Source organism: Lissotriton helveticus, chromosome 8 (genome assembly GCF_964261635.1).
Source record: "Lissotriton helveticus chromosome 8, aLisHel1.1, whole genome shotgun sequence".
In the NCBI taxonomy this organism is placed as follows: Eukaryota; Metazoa; Chordata; class Amphibia; order Caudata; family Salamandridae; genus Lissotriton; species Lissotriton helveticus.
Window position 1 is genome coordinate 929,144,343 of NC_136069.1, and position 20,631 is coordinate 929,164,973.

At 43.7% G+C, this 20,631-nt stretch overlaps 1 protein-coding gene across 1 annotated transcript in view; it reads right to left on the minus strand.

The window, feature by feature from the left end:
• Positions 1–20,631, minus strand: part of LOC144773829 (uncharacterized) — a 160,715-nt gene that overhangs the window by 12,038 nt on the left and 128,046 nt on the right. The window contains exon 2 of the mRNA XM_078658924.1: positions 10,466–10,569. Within this exon, the coding sequence (XP_078515050.1) occupies positions 10,466–10,569 (104 nt within the window). The remainder of the gene's footprint in view (positions 1–10,465; positions 10,570–20,631) is intronic.

Genomic DNA, 20,631 nt, shown 5'->3' on the forward strand with positions numbered 1-20,631 from the left:
CCATATTTGATTTGTGCGGGACTTGTTATTCATTTAATTTCTTTCTGGTACTTAGCTGTTAAATATCCTGTAGCAAAAATGAGCAATCAGGGCAGGAAATTAAAACTACCAGCATCTCAACTCCAGGCAACATTGCCACAGCCCTTGCAAACATTGACGGCTATTGACAAAATGTTACAACAAACTATAGGGGTTGTGGCTAATGCAATTGAAAACACAGAAAGAAGATTATCCTTCCCACCCACAGCATGCTTCCAAGACCGTGGCGGGGACTGTTCAGTTATTGCGATTGACCCTACGGTCTTGGACTCTTACTTAACATCTACTTACGCTGAGTTGCCCTGTGCACAGATGCCAGCTGAGACCCCAGTAGATGTTGAAATAGTGCAGGTTCCAGTAGTGTCCCCTATAAACGACGAGGACCAATTTTCTATTCTGACTTCTCCTCCCCCAGTGGCAATTTCAAAACCTGGTAAGCCAAGCTCCAGGATGAAAAAGATAGCTTCCCAAAAAATATGGGTAAAAGGAAGCAGGCCAACCATAATTTGGTGACCCCGTCTGATAATACCCTGTATCCATCTTCAGGGATACCATGTTGGGTCACCAATATGGTGGCTGACCATCAGGCAAGTTTGGAGCAAACTATTGCCTCCCACATCAAACCTCTGGTGTCAAAACTGGATAGAATAACCTCCATCTTAAACAATAGGATGGTAGGGACAACGAAGTCAACAAATCCCCACGGTAATCTGGCACCCCCTACATCTGGTGGTGCGTCCACAAAGGCCCCTTGTCCTGAAGTAGTTAAGCCTACTGACCCAGTACTGTTGAATAAAAACTTAGGGATAGTAACAACTACCCCCAAGCCTGTAAACCCCGTACCACCCCCCACATCAACCACCAATACAATAGGTCATACCTCTCTGCCTGCAGGAGACCCTACTGGAAAATCTAGACCACATCCTAAGGAGGGTAAAAATCTGGGAACAACTAGTATACTATCACTAGTGGGGTCTGCTTTGCCCAAGGCAGTCTCTTGTCAATTGCCGTCAATAAATTTGCCCCCGGAAGCACAACCATATGTGGTTGCCCTAGTGGGTGTCCCGGCCCTTAGTGAGGGGAAAAGAGAACATGAGATTGACTTATATATTAAGTGTATCCAGTGGTTGAGTTTAAATAGACCTTTACCTCCCAATATCTCAGGTGAAATACTGGCGGTGAGAAGAATAGATTGGATTGGAAGGGGCCCTAAAACAGTGGCAGGAGATGTTGTTACAATTAACTTTAGGGACTCTTCGGCTGTGGACCATATCTGCAAAGCCCCTCCTTATAGAGACTCCCAAATATTCCCTCTGCACCTGTCCTACTTCTATCCTACTTAAAAAAGGAGAGAGTTTTCCCTCTTAAACCCAGAAAGGACCGGGACATATAGCAACTAAAAAGGAGATTCCTTTCTGTTTATTTGAATTTTAGATAAACAATACCATTTGTTCTAGTCAATTATACCAACAGCCCACCACACATAATATTTAAGTCAAAAACATAACATTTGGTGTATCTAATTTATTATTTCTTTCTATTTAAAACCAATTTTTCATATACACAGTATACACAATTTATTAAAACATATAGGGTTTTTACAAAAAATCATATTACATTAGTCCAACATAGTATATCCTGACAAAACATATAAAAACACAAAATAGTACAATTAAAAGACTCTTTTTGTCAAAAGTTTGTCGACGCGTTTCGGTGCTTTGTTGTTTGGAACACCTTCCTCAGGACTATTAAAACATCTTCTTTCTAAAAGTAGATACAACATTTGTTAGTAATGCACTCTAGAGTGGTGGTTATAGCTGTGTGGTTATAAAGGCAAGGAAATTCAATTGTATCTTACGTGTAAAGCACTTTTTATTATGCAGTACCAGATTCAATCCAGGAGTGGTTATAACATTAGTGGCTCCTCCTCCCTGTTATGTCATCAGAGACTCTGTATGTAAATTAACAGACGTTTTAAGTTTCAATCCACCAAAGCTAAAATTAATTTTTTAACAAGTGGGGTGTTTTTAAGGTAAAACGCTTACTTTTCGTTTGCGCTGAAGCAGTCCAAGACAATTGCTGCACACGTATAAACTTGTTTTTCCGTTTCTTCCGTGTATCAGTCTGGCCACACGTGATCCTAAATACTGCATGGGTTCAAGAACGGATCCCTCCTCTTATTCAATTAAGGCAGGTCGGCAGTGTCTAGATAAATGTATTTCGTTTATAGTGTTAGAAATACGTGCATTAATTTTTTGTAAATTACATCGATTTTGCATATTGCGTTACTGTTTATAACTTTCAAAACGAAGGGGCATTACCTTCCCTATTATAAAACTGAAGTAGCGGCTGTATATAACTTTCAAAAGGAAGTGCATTACCTTCCCTATTGTTAAACTGAAGTAACGGCTGGTTTTTGATTACACCTCGAGATTTACCAGGTATATAAAGCGAAATAAACTTATCTAGCATTTTCGGTAGGGAAAGGGTCCATCGGTTAGCCCCCCTAGGTCTAGACGTTCGCAGTTCACATACCTTTCCCCGTAGCGTTAGATAAATTGCTACTTCAAGTAGATGGTCGCGGGCTCCTGACATATTTTGAAATGTATGTTTTTCTGGCTTAAAACTGAGGGATGTCTTTTATCTTGAACTGACATCCACTAATATAGGTTACCGAAAATGCTAGATAAAAATGTTTATTTCGCTTTAGATACCTGGTAAATCTCGAGGTGTAATGAAAAAACCAGCCGTTACTTCAGTTTAACAATAGGGAAGGTAATGCACTTCCTTTTGAAAGTTATATACAGCCGCTACTTCAGTTTTATAATAGGGAAGGTAATGCCCCTTCGTTTTGAAAGTTATAAACAGTAACGCGATATGCAAAATCAATGTAATTTACAAAAAATTAATGCACGTATTTCTAACACTATAAACGAAAAACATTTATCTAGACAATGCCGACCTGCCTTAATTGAATAAGAGGAGGGATCCGTTCTTGAACCCGTGCAGTATTTAGGATCACGTGTGACCAGACTGATACACGGAAGAAACAGAAAAACAAGTTTATACGAGTGAAGCAATTGTCTTGGACTGCTTCAGCGCAAACGAAAAGTAAGCGTTTTACCTTAAAAACACCCCACTTGTTAAAAAATTAATTTTAGCTTTGGTGGATTGAAACTTAAAACGTCTGTTAATTTACATACAGAGTCTCTGATGACATAACAGGGAGGAGGAGCCACTAATGTTATAACCACTCCTGGATTGAATCTGGTACTGCATAATAAAAAGTGCTTTACACGTAAGATACAATTGAATTTTCTTGCCTTTATAACCACACAGCTATAACCACCACTCTAGAGTGCATTACTAACAAATGTTGTATCTACTTTTAGAAAGAAGATGTTTTAACAGTCCTGAGGAAGGTGTTCCAAACAACAAAGCACCGAAACGCGTCGACAAACTTTTGACAAAAAGAGTCTTTTAATTGTACTATTTTGTGTTTTTATATGTTTTGTCAGGATATACTATGTTGGACTAATGTAATATGATTTTTTGTAAAAAAAACTATATGTTTTAATAAATTGTGTATACTGTGTATATGAAAAATTGGTTTTAAATAGAAAGAAATAATAAATTAGATACACCAAATGTTATGTTTTTGACTTAAATATTATGTGTGGTGGGCTGTTGGTATAATTGACTAGAACAAATGGTATTGTTTATCTAAAATTCAAATACACAGAAAGGAATCTCCTTTTTAGTTGCTACTTCTATCCTACCCCTACTCGTAAATTGACCTACCATAGGAGGCCCCAACATAACAGAAATCGCCACTCTCCTCCTAATAGGATTCACCACTTGCAGCCATTTGGGGAGGGTATCTTTCCACCTATTCCTACTTACCCGTTGCAAGCTCACTGGAACAGGTTTAGTGTTCTGGAGGAGGGTGATTGACTCACCCCGAAAGGCACCCCCCCATTAGAACTTAACAACGGCAACCTAGCGGAGGGTTCTGCAACAAAGGAAAAGATTTTACCCTTGACTATTGGCGAGGACCTTTATCCTAATGATGTCATGAGGGTGGGGATTAGTGTAGAGCAGAGCTTGGACCAGGGATTCTTAAAAGAACAAGGAAGGGGATGCGCAAGGTTTAGAAAAGGTAATGGAAGGAAGTATAAAAATCCTTTCATGGAACGTAGCCGGGATAAAGAGTAAGTCACTTGTACCGGAGTGGTCTTCTTTCATGGCCACACATGACATTTGTTTGATGCAAGAAACTTGGTCCCTGGAAGAGAGTGCCAGCCCCGGCTTCATGACCTACGATATTCCTGCAGTTTCTGGGGGGAAGGGCCGCCCTTTGGGTGGTCTTTCCATATGGGTAGATATACACCTAGGTGTACAGGCTACCCATATGGAAACAAATTCCCCAGATATCCAATGTGTCTTACTAATGCCCATTGATAAATCTCGAGTGGCTATTATAAACATCTACTCTAGGCCCACCATGAATGGAAAGGAATCGAGTACTATTAAAGCGCTTGACCTTTTCATCCAGACACTTGACCCCACAACTTCGATAATTCTTGGCGGCGATTTTAATTGCCAGTTCGAACCCCTGGGTGGATCCGAGTTGTGCGATGAGGATGAGGTCGATTCGCTTTGGCACATCCCGGCCCCAATGATTGCCTCGGTAAGGGCCTGGACTTCGTTAGTATTACAAATTAAATCCTTTACCCTTGCAATGTCTTTGCGGGCATGCAACGGAAGGGCCAATAACGATAGTTCTGGCCTACCTACATATAACAGGATCAATCGCACTTCCATCATTGACTATCTCATGTTGGAAGCTAAACATTGGGACCGTTTCAAAGACTTTAGGGTTGTTCCAAGGCACGACAGTGACCACAACGCGTTGGTCCTGACACTTAAGCCTTGTGCATTTGGTTTAACTAACCCTGACTCTAGCCCTAAAATGGCAGTGCCACCCTATATTATATCTAATAATAGGAGAAGGGTCAAATGGCCTTCTTGTGTGGACTCTCCCACCGACTTGCAGATATTTACCAGATCGCTACCCTGCTCATAAGTGACATGGGGGGTTCTACCTCTCATGGGCAGGTTATAGAGATCCACAGAAAAGGTATCGTGAGTCTAGGGGATGTATTCTATCCAGTTAGCGGGACCAAGTTGCCTAGGATTAAAACACATCCCTGGCATGACCATGCCTGTAAAAAAGCAAAGAGAGATCTTCTTGTAGCAATCAAATCTAAAGACACCCTAAAAATTCGAGCATCTAGACTGCATCTAGACTGCTGTACATTCTAGATGGGATGAGCTGAGACAGGCACTCCTCTTAAAGGATGCTAAGACCATCTGGGCCATCGCCACTTCCACTGCGGGAGGTGAGAGAGAGGCTGGGGTCTCAAATATCGCTCCCTCAGTGTGGGAGGCGCATTTTAAGTCACTCTACACAAGTCCTGAGTTGGGGGCATATGTGTGCCAAGGTCGGGTCAAGTTGCATAAAGTGGCTTCGGTCCTTCGGACCTGTATGGCCCAGGACCTCCCGCACGAGCATCGACTGCCGGGGGTCCTGGGGCCCGGGGCTCTTCCCCGTCAAAACCAGGATACCATGCCAGTCTCTGGGATTTCCACGGCCCCAGACCCCCCGCACGAGCATAGACTGCCGGGGGCCTTGGGCCCTGGATATCAGATAGACCAGCTGGATGCCCACGAGAGAATTGCCACTAATAACCTAGACTCCATCTCCCTTAAGGAAGTTGAATCCGCAATTGAGAGACTGCTGCCGAATAAAGCTCCAGGCCTTGACAAGCTCCCAGGGGACCTTTTTCGTTCCCAACCAAAAATCTGGGCTCCATACCTGGCGGTCTTGTTTAATGCGGTCCTACAGGGTTTCGCATTACCAGAGACCTGGCTAGGAGCCGAGATTGTTCCAATTTTTAAGAAGGGCTGCCCGCTTGTCCCATCTAACTACAGACCAATCAGTCTACTGGACACTACCCAGAAACTGATGGGCCGAATTCTACTCGACAGATTACTGGGCAGGATGGAGGAGAACAAAACATTGACTACCCTCCAAGCCGGATTTAGATCAGGTGTCTCGACCATGGACCAGATCTTCCGGCTCCAGGTCCTATACTGGAAAACTGCAAGGGTAGAGGGTGGCAGCCTCTACCTTGTTTTTGTGGACCTGCGGGCCGCGTTCGATCTGGTACCTAGGGAGAGGCTCTGGATGGTGTTGGAGGAATTAGGTCTCTCGCCCTATTTATTGGATGCCCTAATTAGATTTCATACAGGGAAATATGCACAGGTGAGGTGTGTGAGGAACGGGGAATTATCAGCTTGTTTCCCTGTAACCCGGGGCGTACGTCAGGGCTGCGTACTGGCCCCCACTCTTTTCAGCCTGTATGTTAATGGTCTGATAGATGAACTCAACGGTGTTAGGGATAATGATGCTCGGCGCCTGGCTACTGGTAGGGTGCCCGCTCTGATGTTCGCGGACGACACTTTGTTGTTGTCGCGGACATCATCGGGCATCCAGCGGGTCCTGGACGGGTTTGTTAACTTTTGTGCCTTGCGGGGATTGGAGGTTAACTTGGAGAAAACCAAGTTTATGATTTTCAATCCCCCGAGGCATACCCGTCCAAATCCCGCACTGAATGAAACTCCCTTAGAACGAGTTAAGACTTTTATCTACCTGGGGGTCAGGTTGACCGAGCAGTTTGTATGGGACCATCAAGTTTCCAAATCTTCCCTGCTACTGGCGCAGATTATGGGAGGCATAGGCAGATTTCATAGAGCCTCAATTTTCAAACCAGTTACCCCTGTCCTTGAGATTTATAAAACACAGGTCAGGTCTGCAGCCTTGTATGCTGCAGAACTTTGGGGACACACGAACATATATAATTTACTGAAGGTAGAACAGGCCTTCATGCGCCATCTGGTTGGCCTTCCCCAAAGCACGCCTCTCATACCACTACGGTTGGATTTGGACTTGGAACCCATTAACGAACTGGCAGCTGCACGACCTCTGCTCTACTGGAGAAGGCTCTGGTCTGTGCCAGAGCTTGCATCCTTTAGAGCGGAGTTCATTGCAATTTGGGGGCAGCTAAAGAACAAGAACATATCCTGGTTGGTTCATGTAAAGGCTCTCCTCTATCAAACTGGTTTGCCCCAACTGTGGGACACACCAGAGGACAGCTGCGTTAGGACGCAAAGGTCTGTATTAGTGGCGGCCGTAAGGTCTTATAACCTCAAAATACTGTATTGCTCGACTTCCCTGGGTAGGCTGTCTACTGAGTTCCTATTGATGAAAGTTGAACCCAAGACGGAGGTATTCTTGGATTTAGTGCAGCCCCCACTTGCAAGAAAACTTTATACCCAACTGAGGCACGGCTCTATACCGATTGGGGCATTGACATCCAAATGGGCAAAGTCGATGGAGGCCAACTGTCCTGCTTGTAATTATTGTAGGGAAGACATTGTACATATTTTCTTTTTCTGCCCAGCATATAGTGAAATTCGGAAATGCTGGATTATCCCATTGTGTAAAAATTTGGGTCTTAGACAATGTGCACAAGCTTGCAGAATTTTAACATACGATACTGCCCCTCCCATTGTCTTTGCTGTCTCCCGATTTTTACATGGCATGTGGCGGAGAAGAACTGTTTTTATTAACAAAAAATAACGGTCCCTTGCTTTTTCTTTTATCTCATCTATGATAACTCTATGTTTAATAACTTTTTAAACTGTCAGTATTTATGGTTTAATTTCTGTGCTTGTACATATTTTATTGCACTTTTATGGTCATTGGCCGAAATAAAGTTATCAAATGTACAAATAACATACTATACTCAAGTGAGTAGCTAAAAAAGTGGTTATGTCGGTGTGTAAGAGGCTGTGTAAGTGTCTGAGTGTGGGTATATAAATGGGCATTTGAGTGGCTGTACAGATGGGTGACTGGGAGTGTGAGTGGATGAGTGGATATGAGTGTGATTGTATCTGTGCCTCTGTGGGTGTGTCACTGCATATGTAAGTAGCTGTGTTGATATGTGACCGTGTGTGTTAGAGGCTGTATCAGTGTCTAAATGGGTATGTAAGTAGCTCTATTAGTGGTGCATACATAAGTACTGTGTGGGTGGGTGAATATATGTGTAAGTGCCTCTGTCACTGTCTGACTGGATGTGTGTGTGTGTGGCTGTATGGTTTTGTAAATAGGTATGTGAATGGCTGTATGGTGGGTGACTGGGTGTAAAACTGGGTGTATGGGTGTGTAAGTGGATGTTTAAGTGGCTGAGTAGCTAGTACATGAATGGTATAAACGGGTGTGAGTCGGTGTGACAGTGCCTGTATGGGTGTGTGAATGAATATGTAAGTGGATGTATAGGTGAGTAAATGGGTGTGTGAATAGTTTGAGGGGTGTGTGACTGTGTGTCAGTCACTGTCTGGTTATGTGAGTGGTAGGCACATAAGTGTTTTTGTGGGAGTGTAACTGTGTGTGTAAGTGCCTGCCAGATGTTCGATTGAGTGCACATTTCTACTATTAAATTACATACTATGAGCAAGAACCCACATCTAATTTCTAATACATTCATCCATAGTGGTTTAATGAAATTACTATCTTTTCAGCGTAGCAATTTGTCTTCTTCCTTTACTGCTCACTTTGGGTCCGATTCATAGAACTAATCTGAGACAAAATCCTAAACGTACTACTTTTGGTATTCACAAAAGGGGTTTAGTAGTAGTAAAGTTAGGATTCCTAACTTGACTACTCCTAAATGCCTTTTTTGGATATCAAAAGTCATAAAGTTAGGATTTTGTCACAGTTTAGTAGTAGGAAAGTTAGGAATCCTAACTTTACTACTACTAAATGCCTTCTGTGAATACCAAAAGTAGTAAGTTTGGGATTTTGTCTCAGATTACTTTTGTGAATAGGGCCCTATGTTTTTAGTTAACGTTGTCATATAAGCTCCCTTTTACTTTGCCTTTTATTACAGCACATATATGCTACACATTTTCTTCCAGCTTATGTGCACTCAAGGTTGATTTTTAAATGTACTTTTTTATAGTGAAACCTAATTAACCTACCTGTAAAATGTATTTGCTGTTGTCCAACTTTTATTGTAATATCTGTTAACATCTGTTCTCCACTGCAAATCTAATCAGAACTATGACAATCATCCTCCACTCTCAGTAGAAAAGTACCAAAAATGGCTACCCCTCAAAATGTGCTCTTATTCAAACTCCAGTACTTAGCAAATTAAGGACCTCCTTTCATTTTTTATTTTTGTTATACCACTTCTAAATGGTCACTATTTTTTTAACCCTTTCCATGTTTCCTGTAAAGAAGCCTGTTAGAAATGGGGTCTCTTGTTGGCAGTGGTTTTCACCCTGTCCAAGTAGAGACCCTCACTCTATACAGATGATGTTGTTGTGGTTTGCAATAGACTAGCATATACAGATACATCATTTACTTTCGTCATTGGTGTTTACAGTAGTGGTTTAGAAAACAAAAGACTACCCACTGAGAACTGTCTCCTACATGATATGGTTACTGTGCACTCTGTGCTGTACATCTCTCATCTGTGTCTTCTTACTTTTAAAAACATTTTAACTGGTATTTTATGAAGGATATTGAAGTTTACTTTGCTGGATGATGTCATCAGCTATGTCACTGACCATGTCATTCCTGATGTAGAATGCAAGGTCATAAGGAGTGCATTGTGGGGGTGTAAATTATAGGAAGCTCAGGTAATTAAACTGCTGAATTTCTATAGTTTTTTGTGTTTAAAATCTGAGTCTTACTATAACGTCCCTGTAACTTCCGTTTTTTCAGTGAATTTCTAAGTTTGCAAACATTTTATCTCCTAATGATAACCTCCTTGTCACCTATGGTACTTTCAGTTAATTTCTAATTTTTTTAATGTTATTTCCTAAATATAATGTCCCTGTAACCTTTGGCTTGTTGGTGAATTTTGGCATTTTTTAAAATATAAATTGCACTACAATTTCACCTATAAGTTCAATTTTGTAATACACATTTTTACACATATATGAATACATTTAATGCGCACATTTAATATTTTACATTTTAAAACTAACAATTAACAAAAGAACATAATAGAATGCATTAAACAAATGTAAAACAAAGTATTCCTCAGTTTTTTATTCATTTTAGGGTTCCGTAGATCTGCCACTGTGCTACCACAAATCTGTCCATCAATTCACATTGAAAACATTAACCAAAATCTGTTATTTTGGTTTCACTTCTCTCGGGAGACAGTGTAGGGAGCATAGCTCCATCGTATATTTACCTTTCCTTCCAAAGAAGAGAGTTTCAAAGTTACGATGTCTTCTACTGAAGATAGAAGAGAACAGAAACAGCAGGACGAAGTAGAAGAAGACTTACCTCCTCCAAAGAAGTCCTCCGACGTTTGGAAATGCTTATGTATCCCTTCAGGAGAAAAGAAAGTTCTTGCAACATTTTTCCATAAATCCTCTGTTTCAAAACACCTGAAAACCACACAGACAAGAATATATCAGAGGATGATAAGAGAAAGGGAAGGCGATGCATCATAAGCAGCAGCTGGACCATCTTTGGGACCTTTACCACCTGACCAGATACCTACCATCCCTGCTGTTTCACCAAAACTGCAAGACTTGGGGCCAGATGTAGGTAGCCCAATACCGGTCCGTAACGGCCGAAAATACCGAATTTCGGCCGTTACCGACCGGTATTGGGCAATTGAGATGTAGAACAGCAAAAAAGACCGAATCGGTAATTTACCGATTCGGTATTTAACGATTCAGAATTTACCGAATCGGAATTTACCGATTCGGTAAATAAGAAATGGCAAAAAAATGACAATCCAGATGTAGGTAACTTCTAAAATACCGAATTTCATGAAATTGAGTATTTAAGAGTCGGTATTTACCATGGATTGAAAGCAGGTGGTAACCAGGTGCAGGCTATAAAAAAGGCCCCAACATGCAACAGTGTGACCAGAATGGCGGCATTCTACGTGATAGCAAGGCGGCTACGGCTACAGGCAGCAGGAGAGAGGGTCTGGAGACAGGAGGAGCAAGTCTACCGACAGCGGATAACGCTCTTCCAACTCACTGAGGCAGAAATCTTGCAAAGGTACAGGCTACACCCCCAAACCATCCTGGACTTGATTAGGGACCTGCACCCACTCCTGGAGCACCCAACACCAAGGGCACACACCATCCCACCCCATGTACAGGTGCTCTGTAGCCTACACCTGCTTGCATCTGGGAGTTACCAGGGGGTGATTGCTGCGGTAGGTGGGGTGTCCCAGAGCTGCCTATCCCATTTCTTCCGGAAGTTCCTAGAGGCCATGATGCAGAGAATGCATCATTGCATCAGCTTCCCTGACACACATGCAGAACTGCTAAACACCAAGACTGACTTCTATCAACTGGGACAGTTCCCACACGTCATCGGCTGTATTGATGGCACCCACATCCCAATCTGCCCACCTGCTGCCACAGAGTACATTTACAGAAACAGGAAGTCAACACACTCTATCAATGTGCAGGTAATCTCTGATGCCAACAACATCATCACAGACATTGTGGCCAAATTCCCGGGAAGCACCACGACTCCTACATCTTTCAGAACAGTGGGATCTACACACGCCTGACAGCGGGGGAATTTAGAGAAGGATACCTGCTAGGTAAAACACTGTGGCACACCCTGATAGATATTGCAGATGTATGTGTTGTTGCACATGTGATCAATGGCTCTATCATTTCTAAACAGGTGACAGTGCATATGCCGTTCATCCTGACACCCTAACTGAACCCATCAACGTCAAGCCAGAGACGATACAACGTGGCACACAAATCCACTAGCAACGTTGTGGAGCACACCTTTGGGCTTTTAAAAAGCGGGTTCCGCTGCCTCCACAAAAAAGGAGGCCCACAGCAGTACTCACCACTCATCTGCTGTAAGATCATTGCAACATGTGCAATGTTGCACAACCTTGCTACAAAGAAGGGCACAGAGGTGGAATTGTGCGATTATCAGGACCATGATGATGAACATGCACTGCCTGACCCCAACACAGAAGGAGTAGCGCCAGCAACAGATGGCAGACAGAGACGCGCAGAGATCACGCACAACTCTTTTTGAGTAAGTAAAGAGACAAAGACAGGTGGAGTATGTACCCAACGTAGTTTATTTATTGGCACTACGCAGGTACTCGAAGGCACAAATGTGCAACACAAATGGTATCCATTAATAGTGGGAGTCCTGGCTCACTTCCCCATTAAAGGTCATGGAGTGTGGGCAGCATTAGTCATTTTCGGCCACGCCTACCGGTGCCAGATAAAATTGTCTGGCTGTCCTCACTAGGTGTGTGGGCAGAGGTAGCACCATGGAGCCTGCTGATCCTCTGTGTCTCAGCAACAGGGGGCTTGTCATGCTGCTCCTACTGGTGCTTTCTTCACTCTCAGGTACATCCAGAGCAGCAGTATGTGCTAACTGAGCATTAAGCAGCACCTCTACAGCACTCTCACCCTTGCAAGGCCCCTGGACACCTCATTGCTGCTGTGTGCTAGTCCTTCTTGCATGTTGATGCATCGCCTGCAAAGAAGGGAAGTTGCTGTGGCCAGGCGGTTAACAGCCTTTGTGTGTCGCTGTGCTTCCTGCCTGTCCTTCCTCCTTGTTGTTCTGTCCTGATACAGTTTTGTGCACAAGAGAAGGACGGATTGAGACATGTCCCGCATCCCTGCATCCATCTCCCTCATACCTGATGCCATCTCTTTGTTCTCATCCACCAATGCACTGATGCCCTTCCCTATGTTTTCCATGTTTGCATTCAGGTGCCTCATCTGGCGTTGCACCGACTGGATGGCCTTCCCCTGCATACGTTGTATCTTCACCATGCTACCCTCCAGCCCACGGAAGACACTGGGACTCTCCACATGTTGTGCAGCACTGCTGTCTCGGAGCCTGCAGCGTCTGGTACCTGTGCGGGAACCCTCTGCGCTGGACTGCTGTATGGTAGTCCTTCTTTCCCCAGCCAAGGTTGGTGTCTCACCCCCCTCCATGTCACCTGCTGATGTCTCCACTTGGACTAGTGAGGCAACTACATGCCTCTTGCTCTTTTGAGCTGCAGGTGTTGTTTCAGGCAGTGATGCAGGCAGTTCAGGTGAGGACAGTAGCAGAGGCGATCCAGAACGCTCTGGGGAGGCCTGCAGCTGTGGACACATTTCAAGGTCTTGGGAGGCTGGCTGTGTTGTTGGTGCACCAGTGTCCTCTGTGTCATTCCCTGCACTTGTGCCTGCCTCCTGGGTGTCGTCCCTCTGTGGTGCACTGCCTTCCTTCTCCCTGGTATGCCTGCGAGATGTCTCGCCTTTGGACATAAAGCGTACATTAGCTCTGTGCTCCTGTAGCACTGCTAATACAATTACATTCTTATAACTGAAACACTGTAGCTATTGCCTCAGCTTGCCTATCACTGATGTGTGTTGCATAACTTGTTGCTTGGTGTGCTGTATGACATGGTAGGTGTTTCAATGACTACATCTCCCATAATACATTGCTGGTGTATGTTGCTACCTCTACTGGAGTGTGGTTAACACTGCCACATAGGGGAAAGGGAAGGTGATGGGGTGCGGGTGATTGCTGCATGCTTCTTACCTTTTCTGGTGGCAGCTCTGGCTGAGCTGTCTGCATCGCCCAGCCCACAGACGCTCTCTGGTTCTTTGGTGGACTCCACCAGCTCTTCCAGCTCAGTCAGGGCAGGTGCACGGTTCTTCCCTCCTCCAGTACGGTTTGCCTCTTTGTGGAGCTCTGCAATTTTTTTATTAGTTAAGGTCCTGAGGTCGTACCACCTCTTTTTTAGATCATCTATCTCCCGTGGAGTCACTCCTACAGTATTCACCTTAGACTGTATTTCCAGCCAAATCTTTATTTTGGCAGATTCTGCCACCGTCAGGGACTGCTTCACAAACAATTGTTGGTGTTCTTTCACCACCTCCTCCACGAGGACCTGCAGCTCCATGGTGCTGAATTTTATTTTTCTCTTCCTCTCTGGAACTTCCTTTTCACTGGTGTTTGCCATTTTTCTCTTTCAAATGCAAAAAAGTTTTCTTGTGGCTCATAGGAATACTTTCTTGTGGCCCATAGGAATGAATGTGAATTACCGATTCGGTAAATACCAAATCGGTAAATACCGAATGACTTATACCGAATTTTACTGATTCAGTAAAAATTAACACATTTTTACCTACAGCCCATTTTCCGATTCTAAAATACCGAATCGGTAAAATTCGGTATTTCAGAATCGGTAAATCTGGATTACCTACATCTGGCCCTAGGTCACTCATTGTGGCAAATGTCATACACCAGTTGCACTGAATATGTCAACTGTTGCCCAGTTTATGGATGCTCTAAAGAAGCTTAGTGCTTAATATTATTTTCACTTCATCTTTTCATCTTCCATTTCGCTTTAAACACAATAGATATCTGAAAAGCAAATATAGAGTACTTTTAACGTGAGATTACACGGGGAGTGTGGTAAATAAATAATTAATTACCGGTACTATTTTTGAATATATTAACAATAACAGATAGCTCAATAAATAAGAGGCAGGATCCGATGTATCCGAGTTGAACAGGCTTTATTCAGGCAAAGGGGAAGGGACTGGAACGGGACAGGCTGAAATAAAATAAGAAGGAAGGCAGCTGCACCCGTTTCATCACAATTCAACATATATATAGTAAGACATTTCTATTACATTACATACAGTAGGCGTAACTTATGACAAGCGTAAGATAAGAAGACATGGGCGTGAAGAGAAGGCGTGCACAGGGCGTGTACGTAGACATGTGATGTGAACGTCACAGAAATGTCATAAAGTGGGCGGAAACATGGAGGGGGCTACCTGAGTAGCTGGGGCCTTTAACCTAGTGGTGCGCGCAAACGGGCAATGACGTGTTACCGGGGAGAACTGGGGGCTATGACTTCTGCACTAGAAGAGGAGACTAAAGTCTGCGGTGTCAGGACGACATGTACCTATAACATATCTGGTATCTGGTGTTTGGAGTACATGTTGATAGAATCTAAAAGTTATCAGGGCAAAGGCTACTGGACACAAAGGCTGGTGCATGCATATATTCTACATGTATTGCGTGTGCTATGAATCTTCTATGAATATTAATACAGTAATTCTCTTGCATGGAGACAGAAAGACTAGACTATAGCTGAAGCTGTTTATGCGGTTCGTTAGCTTAGGAATGTGAAGACGGAGAGCTGAACTGATAACTGGAGGCATAACATATTCTTGGCAGACAGGCAGGCAGAGCCAGGCCGGGCACCGCGCTGCGCGGCAGGAAGTAAGTGAAGGGTCAGGGATGCAGGTGGGGGCTGCATCGCTCCTCGGAGTGGGTTCAGGAGACTGGAGCTTGAATCTGGTGTCCGGGCCCTTTTGAGGCCTAGAAACGGGGACAATGCGGTGAATTAACGTGCATAATGTAAAACGTGGCAACATAGGCCTAATACTCGTTGCTTTCACGAGAACTGGATACTGGCATACTAGAGTTGGACACAACTATAATTGCGTCTTAAATCGATCATAGGGGGATATATGCATATCGATCATGCACATATAACATAGGATGGGGAACACGTAGGCACATATAACAAGGCAAAATTCAATTTTCCTCATTCCCTCCTTGTGCCCTACGTTTCCATCAGGAAACATCAATTTTCATGATTCCATCTATCTGTTCATAGAGCATCATTTGCTCGTCTCGAATTGTCTTGGAACGGGACTTAGGACTAGGAATACAAGAGGTAGCACACAAGCCGCAAATCGCAGGGCCACATTGTAAACAGAGGCAGCAACTGAATATGATCATTACTGCTATACCCAGGAATGACAATACTTTCCATCCCCAGGCAGATATTATACTCCAGAGCCAACCGGACCATGTCCAGGTGCCTGGATTCTGGTGTAACTGATGGGCAATTTTATGAAGTCTGGTTATAGCTGAATAAACAGACGGCGCGTTATTAGGAATGAAAATGCAGCAACTAGATCCGATGACTCTACAAGCTCCTCCCCTATTGGCCAGTATGACGTCAAGGACGAGACAATTCTGGAGCACGACAAATCTCATAGCAGATTGTTCTTCAGTTAAGTTACCTAGAGCGGAAGTAGTCTCATTCACTACTGCTTCAAGGGTTCTGGTTAGCCTACGTATTAATTTACTATTCTGGACAGGACCTATGAAGAAAAAGAAACCTTTATTGAAGTCTTGATATTGTTCTAAGGCAGTTTCAGTTTGATCGACAATTGGGGACTCGATCTCCCTTCTATGTCTAACGTGTACTAGATGTGTGTTTCTGTGATAATCGGATGGGGCTAGGAAAACTGGTGGCAGTAGGAAGGCAATATAACATGTTCCATCCCAATCTAGGGGCAGACGTACATATGCGGTCTGACCACACACAAAATAAGAATGACGTGAGGCTTTGAAAATAGATTTCCCACTGTCACTATACTCGACCATAGTGGTACAATCACTATGTCCTACATGTGTAGAACCATTTTTTCTGACACATAATTCGCCTTTAACTGGTAGAACTGAAATAGCAGGCAAATCTGGAGTAGTCTCGGACTGAACATTCAGAACCATGAAATTCGAGGAATAATTACCTAAATCATATACTTCATTTTCTAGATCTAACCCTGTTCTATGGGAAAGACTTTGCTTGTCTGGGAAACATGTTCGATTCAGAAGGGACATATCATTTGAGGATGACGTTAACGTGGACCATGCTCCACACGAACCATTGTGTGAAAATGGATAGGGAAAGAGTGGCAGAACTCCCTTCGATGTCTGGAAAGGGGGGAGTCGACCACACACCCAACAATTAGTGGCATTGCTGGTCTGGTGTGAATAGTGCAGCATTCGGATAAAAGTATTATTACGCATAGCAAGACGATATGATAACTCGTGAGGAGGCAGGTCACTAAATGTGTGCTCTACTGTAACATTAGAAAACATATGTACATGTGAAATAGGAAAACATAAATGTAAAGCATAACTTATGCAAGTAACCATAAGACTCAGAAATAATAGAAAAAACAGAGTAATGATACATCTCTTAGAGTTTAGACTAACTCTCTCGCTGTGTGGGTCTATCTCATACATGTCAGGAACCTGTCTAACCGTTTCACCCGAGAGGGACTTAGACAATTAAACTGGCTGACTTACTAGACCTCAACTTTGTTTTATACTCCTGCTGCGGAGTTTTCTCTAACAAGGGAAGTTTAAATTCAGTGTCTGGGCAGTCCTTGAGAAAAGTTTTTGCTTTAAGTCCATGGAATTTCTTGACGTGGCTCACGTGTAGCCACCCTTTTCTGTTTTCGACTTTCACTGCTGTCCGGGTGGTGAGAAGAACAAGGCGGGCTCCTTCCAACGGGGCTCCAGCGGATTTGAACGATCAAAATTTCTCACAAGGACGAAGTCACCTGGAACGACCTCGTGCGGTTTCACTTCGGTGTTGTCTGGAAATGCAGCGGCGACCTGTGAACGACAAGATTGTAGTGCAGACATCAAGGCGGCCAAATAATCTGTCAGCATATTACTGTCAACATCGGTAATTGTACGTGGTCTAGGTGTACCCCACATATTTGGGGGACGACCAAACACTATCTCATATGGAGATAGACCTGAACGGGAATGAGCGACCATTCTCATATAAAAAAGGGCGACTGGCAGGGCGACCATCCAATCTACGCCTTTCTCTGCGCATACTTTGGCGATGCGGATTTTCAGAGTCTGGTTATGTCTCTCTACGAGACTGGCCGCTTCAGGATGGCGTACACAATGGAACTTCCACTGGTACCCTAACAGAAGGGAAACTTGTTTCATGAGCTCGGATGAGAATGGCTGGCCGTTATCTGAATACACGACCCTAGGCAATCCATAGCGGGGGAAATACTCACGAACCAACTGCCTGGCAGTGGCTGTGTAATCTGGAACTGGATATGCTTCTGTCCACCTGGACAAAGCGCATACAACTACGAGAACATACTTGAAACCTCGACATCGCTCCATCTGAATATAATCCATCTGGAGGACTTCAAAAGGGTGGTCAGGAGGATGGAATCCACCTTGTTCCACCGGAATACCTTTACCTGGATTGAACTGACAACAGATCATGCAGGTACGCACTTTCTGTTTGGCTGCTGCTCGTAAATGCTTGTTGAACCAGAGGTTCTGAATACTGTCTAACATGGCTTTTTCTCCTAGGTGTGCTGGACTATGTGCGGTGTTAATAATGACTTGAACCATAGAGTCGGGGAGAAACCATGTGGCTTTTCCCTTTGTCAACCATCCTTGATCTGTCTGGACCCCTCCTTGTTCAGACCAATTCTTGATTTCATCTGGAGTGGCATGTAACTGTATATCTATCACATCTTGTGTAGGGTCCTTAACGGTCATACAAGTAGTCTGATCTGGAATGTGTGTCGGTGTCGTGTTAACTGGAATGTCTGGAGTCTGGGCTGTAAGCTTGGCTGTTCGATCTGCTAGATCGTTACCCTGGGAAATGATGTCAGTGACTTTCGTATGTGCCTTGCACTTCATGATGGCGATAGCTGTCGGTAAATGTATTGCATCTAACAGAGCTTGAATGAGGGGGCCATGCTGAATCTTGGTTCCATGAGAAGTCATAAAGCCTCTTTCTTGCCAGAGCACTCCAAAGTCGTGTACGACTCCGAATGCATAACGTGAATCTGTGTATATATTAACTTTCAGGTTCTTGGCTCGTATGCAGGCTTGGGTCAGAGCGACAAGCTCTGCTGCTTGAGCAGACAGGGTGTCAATACGATGTGTTTCTATAACTTCAGTTTCAGTAGTCACTGCATACGCGGTGACTAGTTCTCCTGTACTTGTTCTCATACATGAACCATCCACATAAAGTGTCAGGTCGGGATTAGGTAATGCAATGTCTGTCAAGTCTTGTCTTGGCTTTGTCGTAGTGTTAACAACTTCCACACAGTCATGTGTGGCAGGATTTGAAGTAACTGACGGTAACAATGTAGCTGGATTTAAAATGTTGCAGCGTCTTATTTCTATGTGTGGCTGAAACATTGTCAGTTCATAACCTGTTAAACGTGTAATTGTCAAGTGCTGGGTCTGTGTTCGGTTTAAAAGAACTTCCACGGAGTGTGGAACTTGTACTGTCAGGGAATGTCCTAACACTATGGAATCACTTTGTCTGATAGCTAGTGCTGTGGCTGCAACTGACTTGAGGCACGCAGGCAGAGCCTGGGCTACTGGGTCTAATGTGCTAGAAAAATAAGCACAGGGCTTGTATTGTCCTGCTTGATCTTGTGTGAGAACAGATAATGCAGTACCATCACGTTCAGTAACAAAAAGTGTAAAAGGCTTATTGTAGTTCGGTGTTGCTAGAACGGGTGCATTACATAAAGCTTTCTTTAACTCATTGAAAACAAGTGTATGTTCCTGGGTCCAAGGGAGGACAGTCGATACGGCTGCCTCCTGTGTCGTTAACTGTATCAGTGGCTTGGCTAAAAATGCATACTGAGGAATCCATTGTCTGCAGTAAGAAGTGAGGCCGATAAAAGCTCGTACCTCCTTCTGTGTCTTGGGCTGTGGAAGACGTGCTATTAACTGGATACGGTCAGGTGTCAACTGCCTACCCCTCTTGGACAGTAAGTGTCCTAAGTAGACCACTTGCTGGACACAGAATTGCAATTTGGAAGGGGACACCTTGTGCCCCATCTCGGCCAAGAAATACAAGACTGTAAGTGACGCACGTTCGCAGTCACGTTCAGAACGGGCTGTGATCAGTAGATCATCGACATACTGGAGCAGGGCAGTGTCAGTTGGCATGTGAATATTGTCTAGTTGTCTTTTAAGTGCTTGACTATAAATACTAGGACTTTCTGTGAAACCTTGAGGAGCTCGTGTAAATTTATAGCTTTTTCCATTTAAACAGAATCCGAAAAGGAACTGGCTGTCTGGATGAATGGGGACACTAAAGAATGCGTTCTTGAGATCGATAACTGTAAAGAACGTAGCTTCAGAATCAATTGCTGTCAATAGGGAAGAAATATCTGGAACCACTGGGTACTGGGGTATGATACATTTATTAAGTTCTCGAAGGTCAATCACTAATCGATAAACTGGAGGTGCATTTGGATCAGTACGTTTCAGAATCGGAATGATAGGAGAATTACATATATTGGAGTCAGTCTCTACAACCACTCCTTGAACAATAAGCTCGTCAATAATTTTAGATAAGGCTGCTACAGCCTCAGGTGGCAATTTGTACTGTCGGATTCGTGGTAATACAACACCTGGCTTCAGGGTAACACGATGGGGTGTGATATGCATACAACCTACATCAGTTGGACCTTGCGCCCATAAATGCTGCGGTACATTCAATAATCTTGGATCAAAATCACGTAATACATAATGACCTTTAAAATCTCTCAGGAACAATCGCACCCCTTCTGGGGAGCAGCATATTACTGCTCCTATTTCTTTCAGGGTCCTAATGCCTA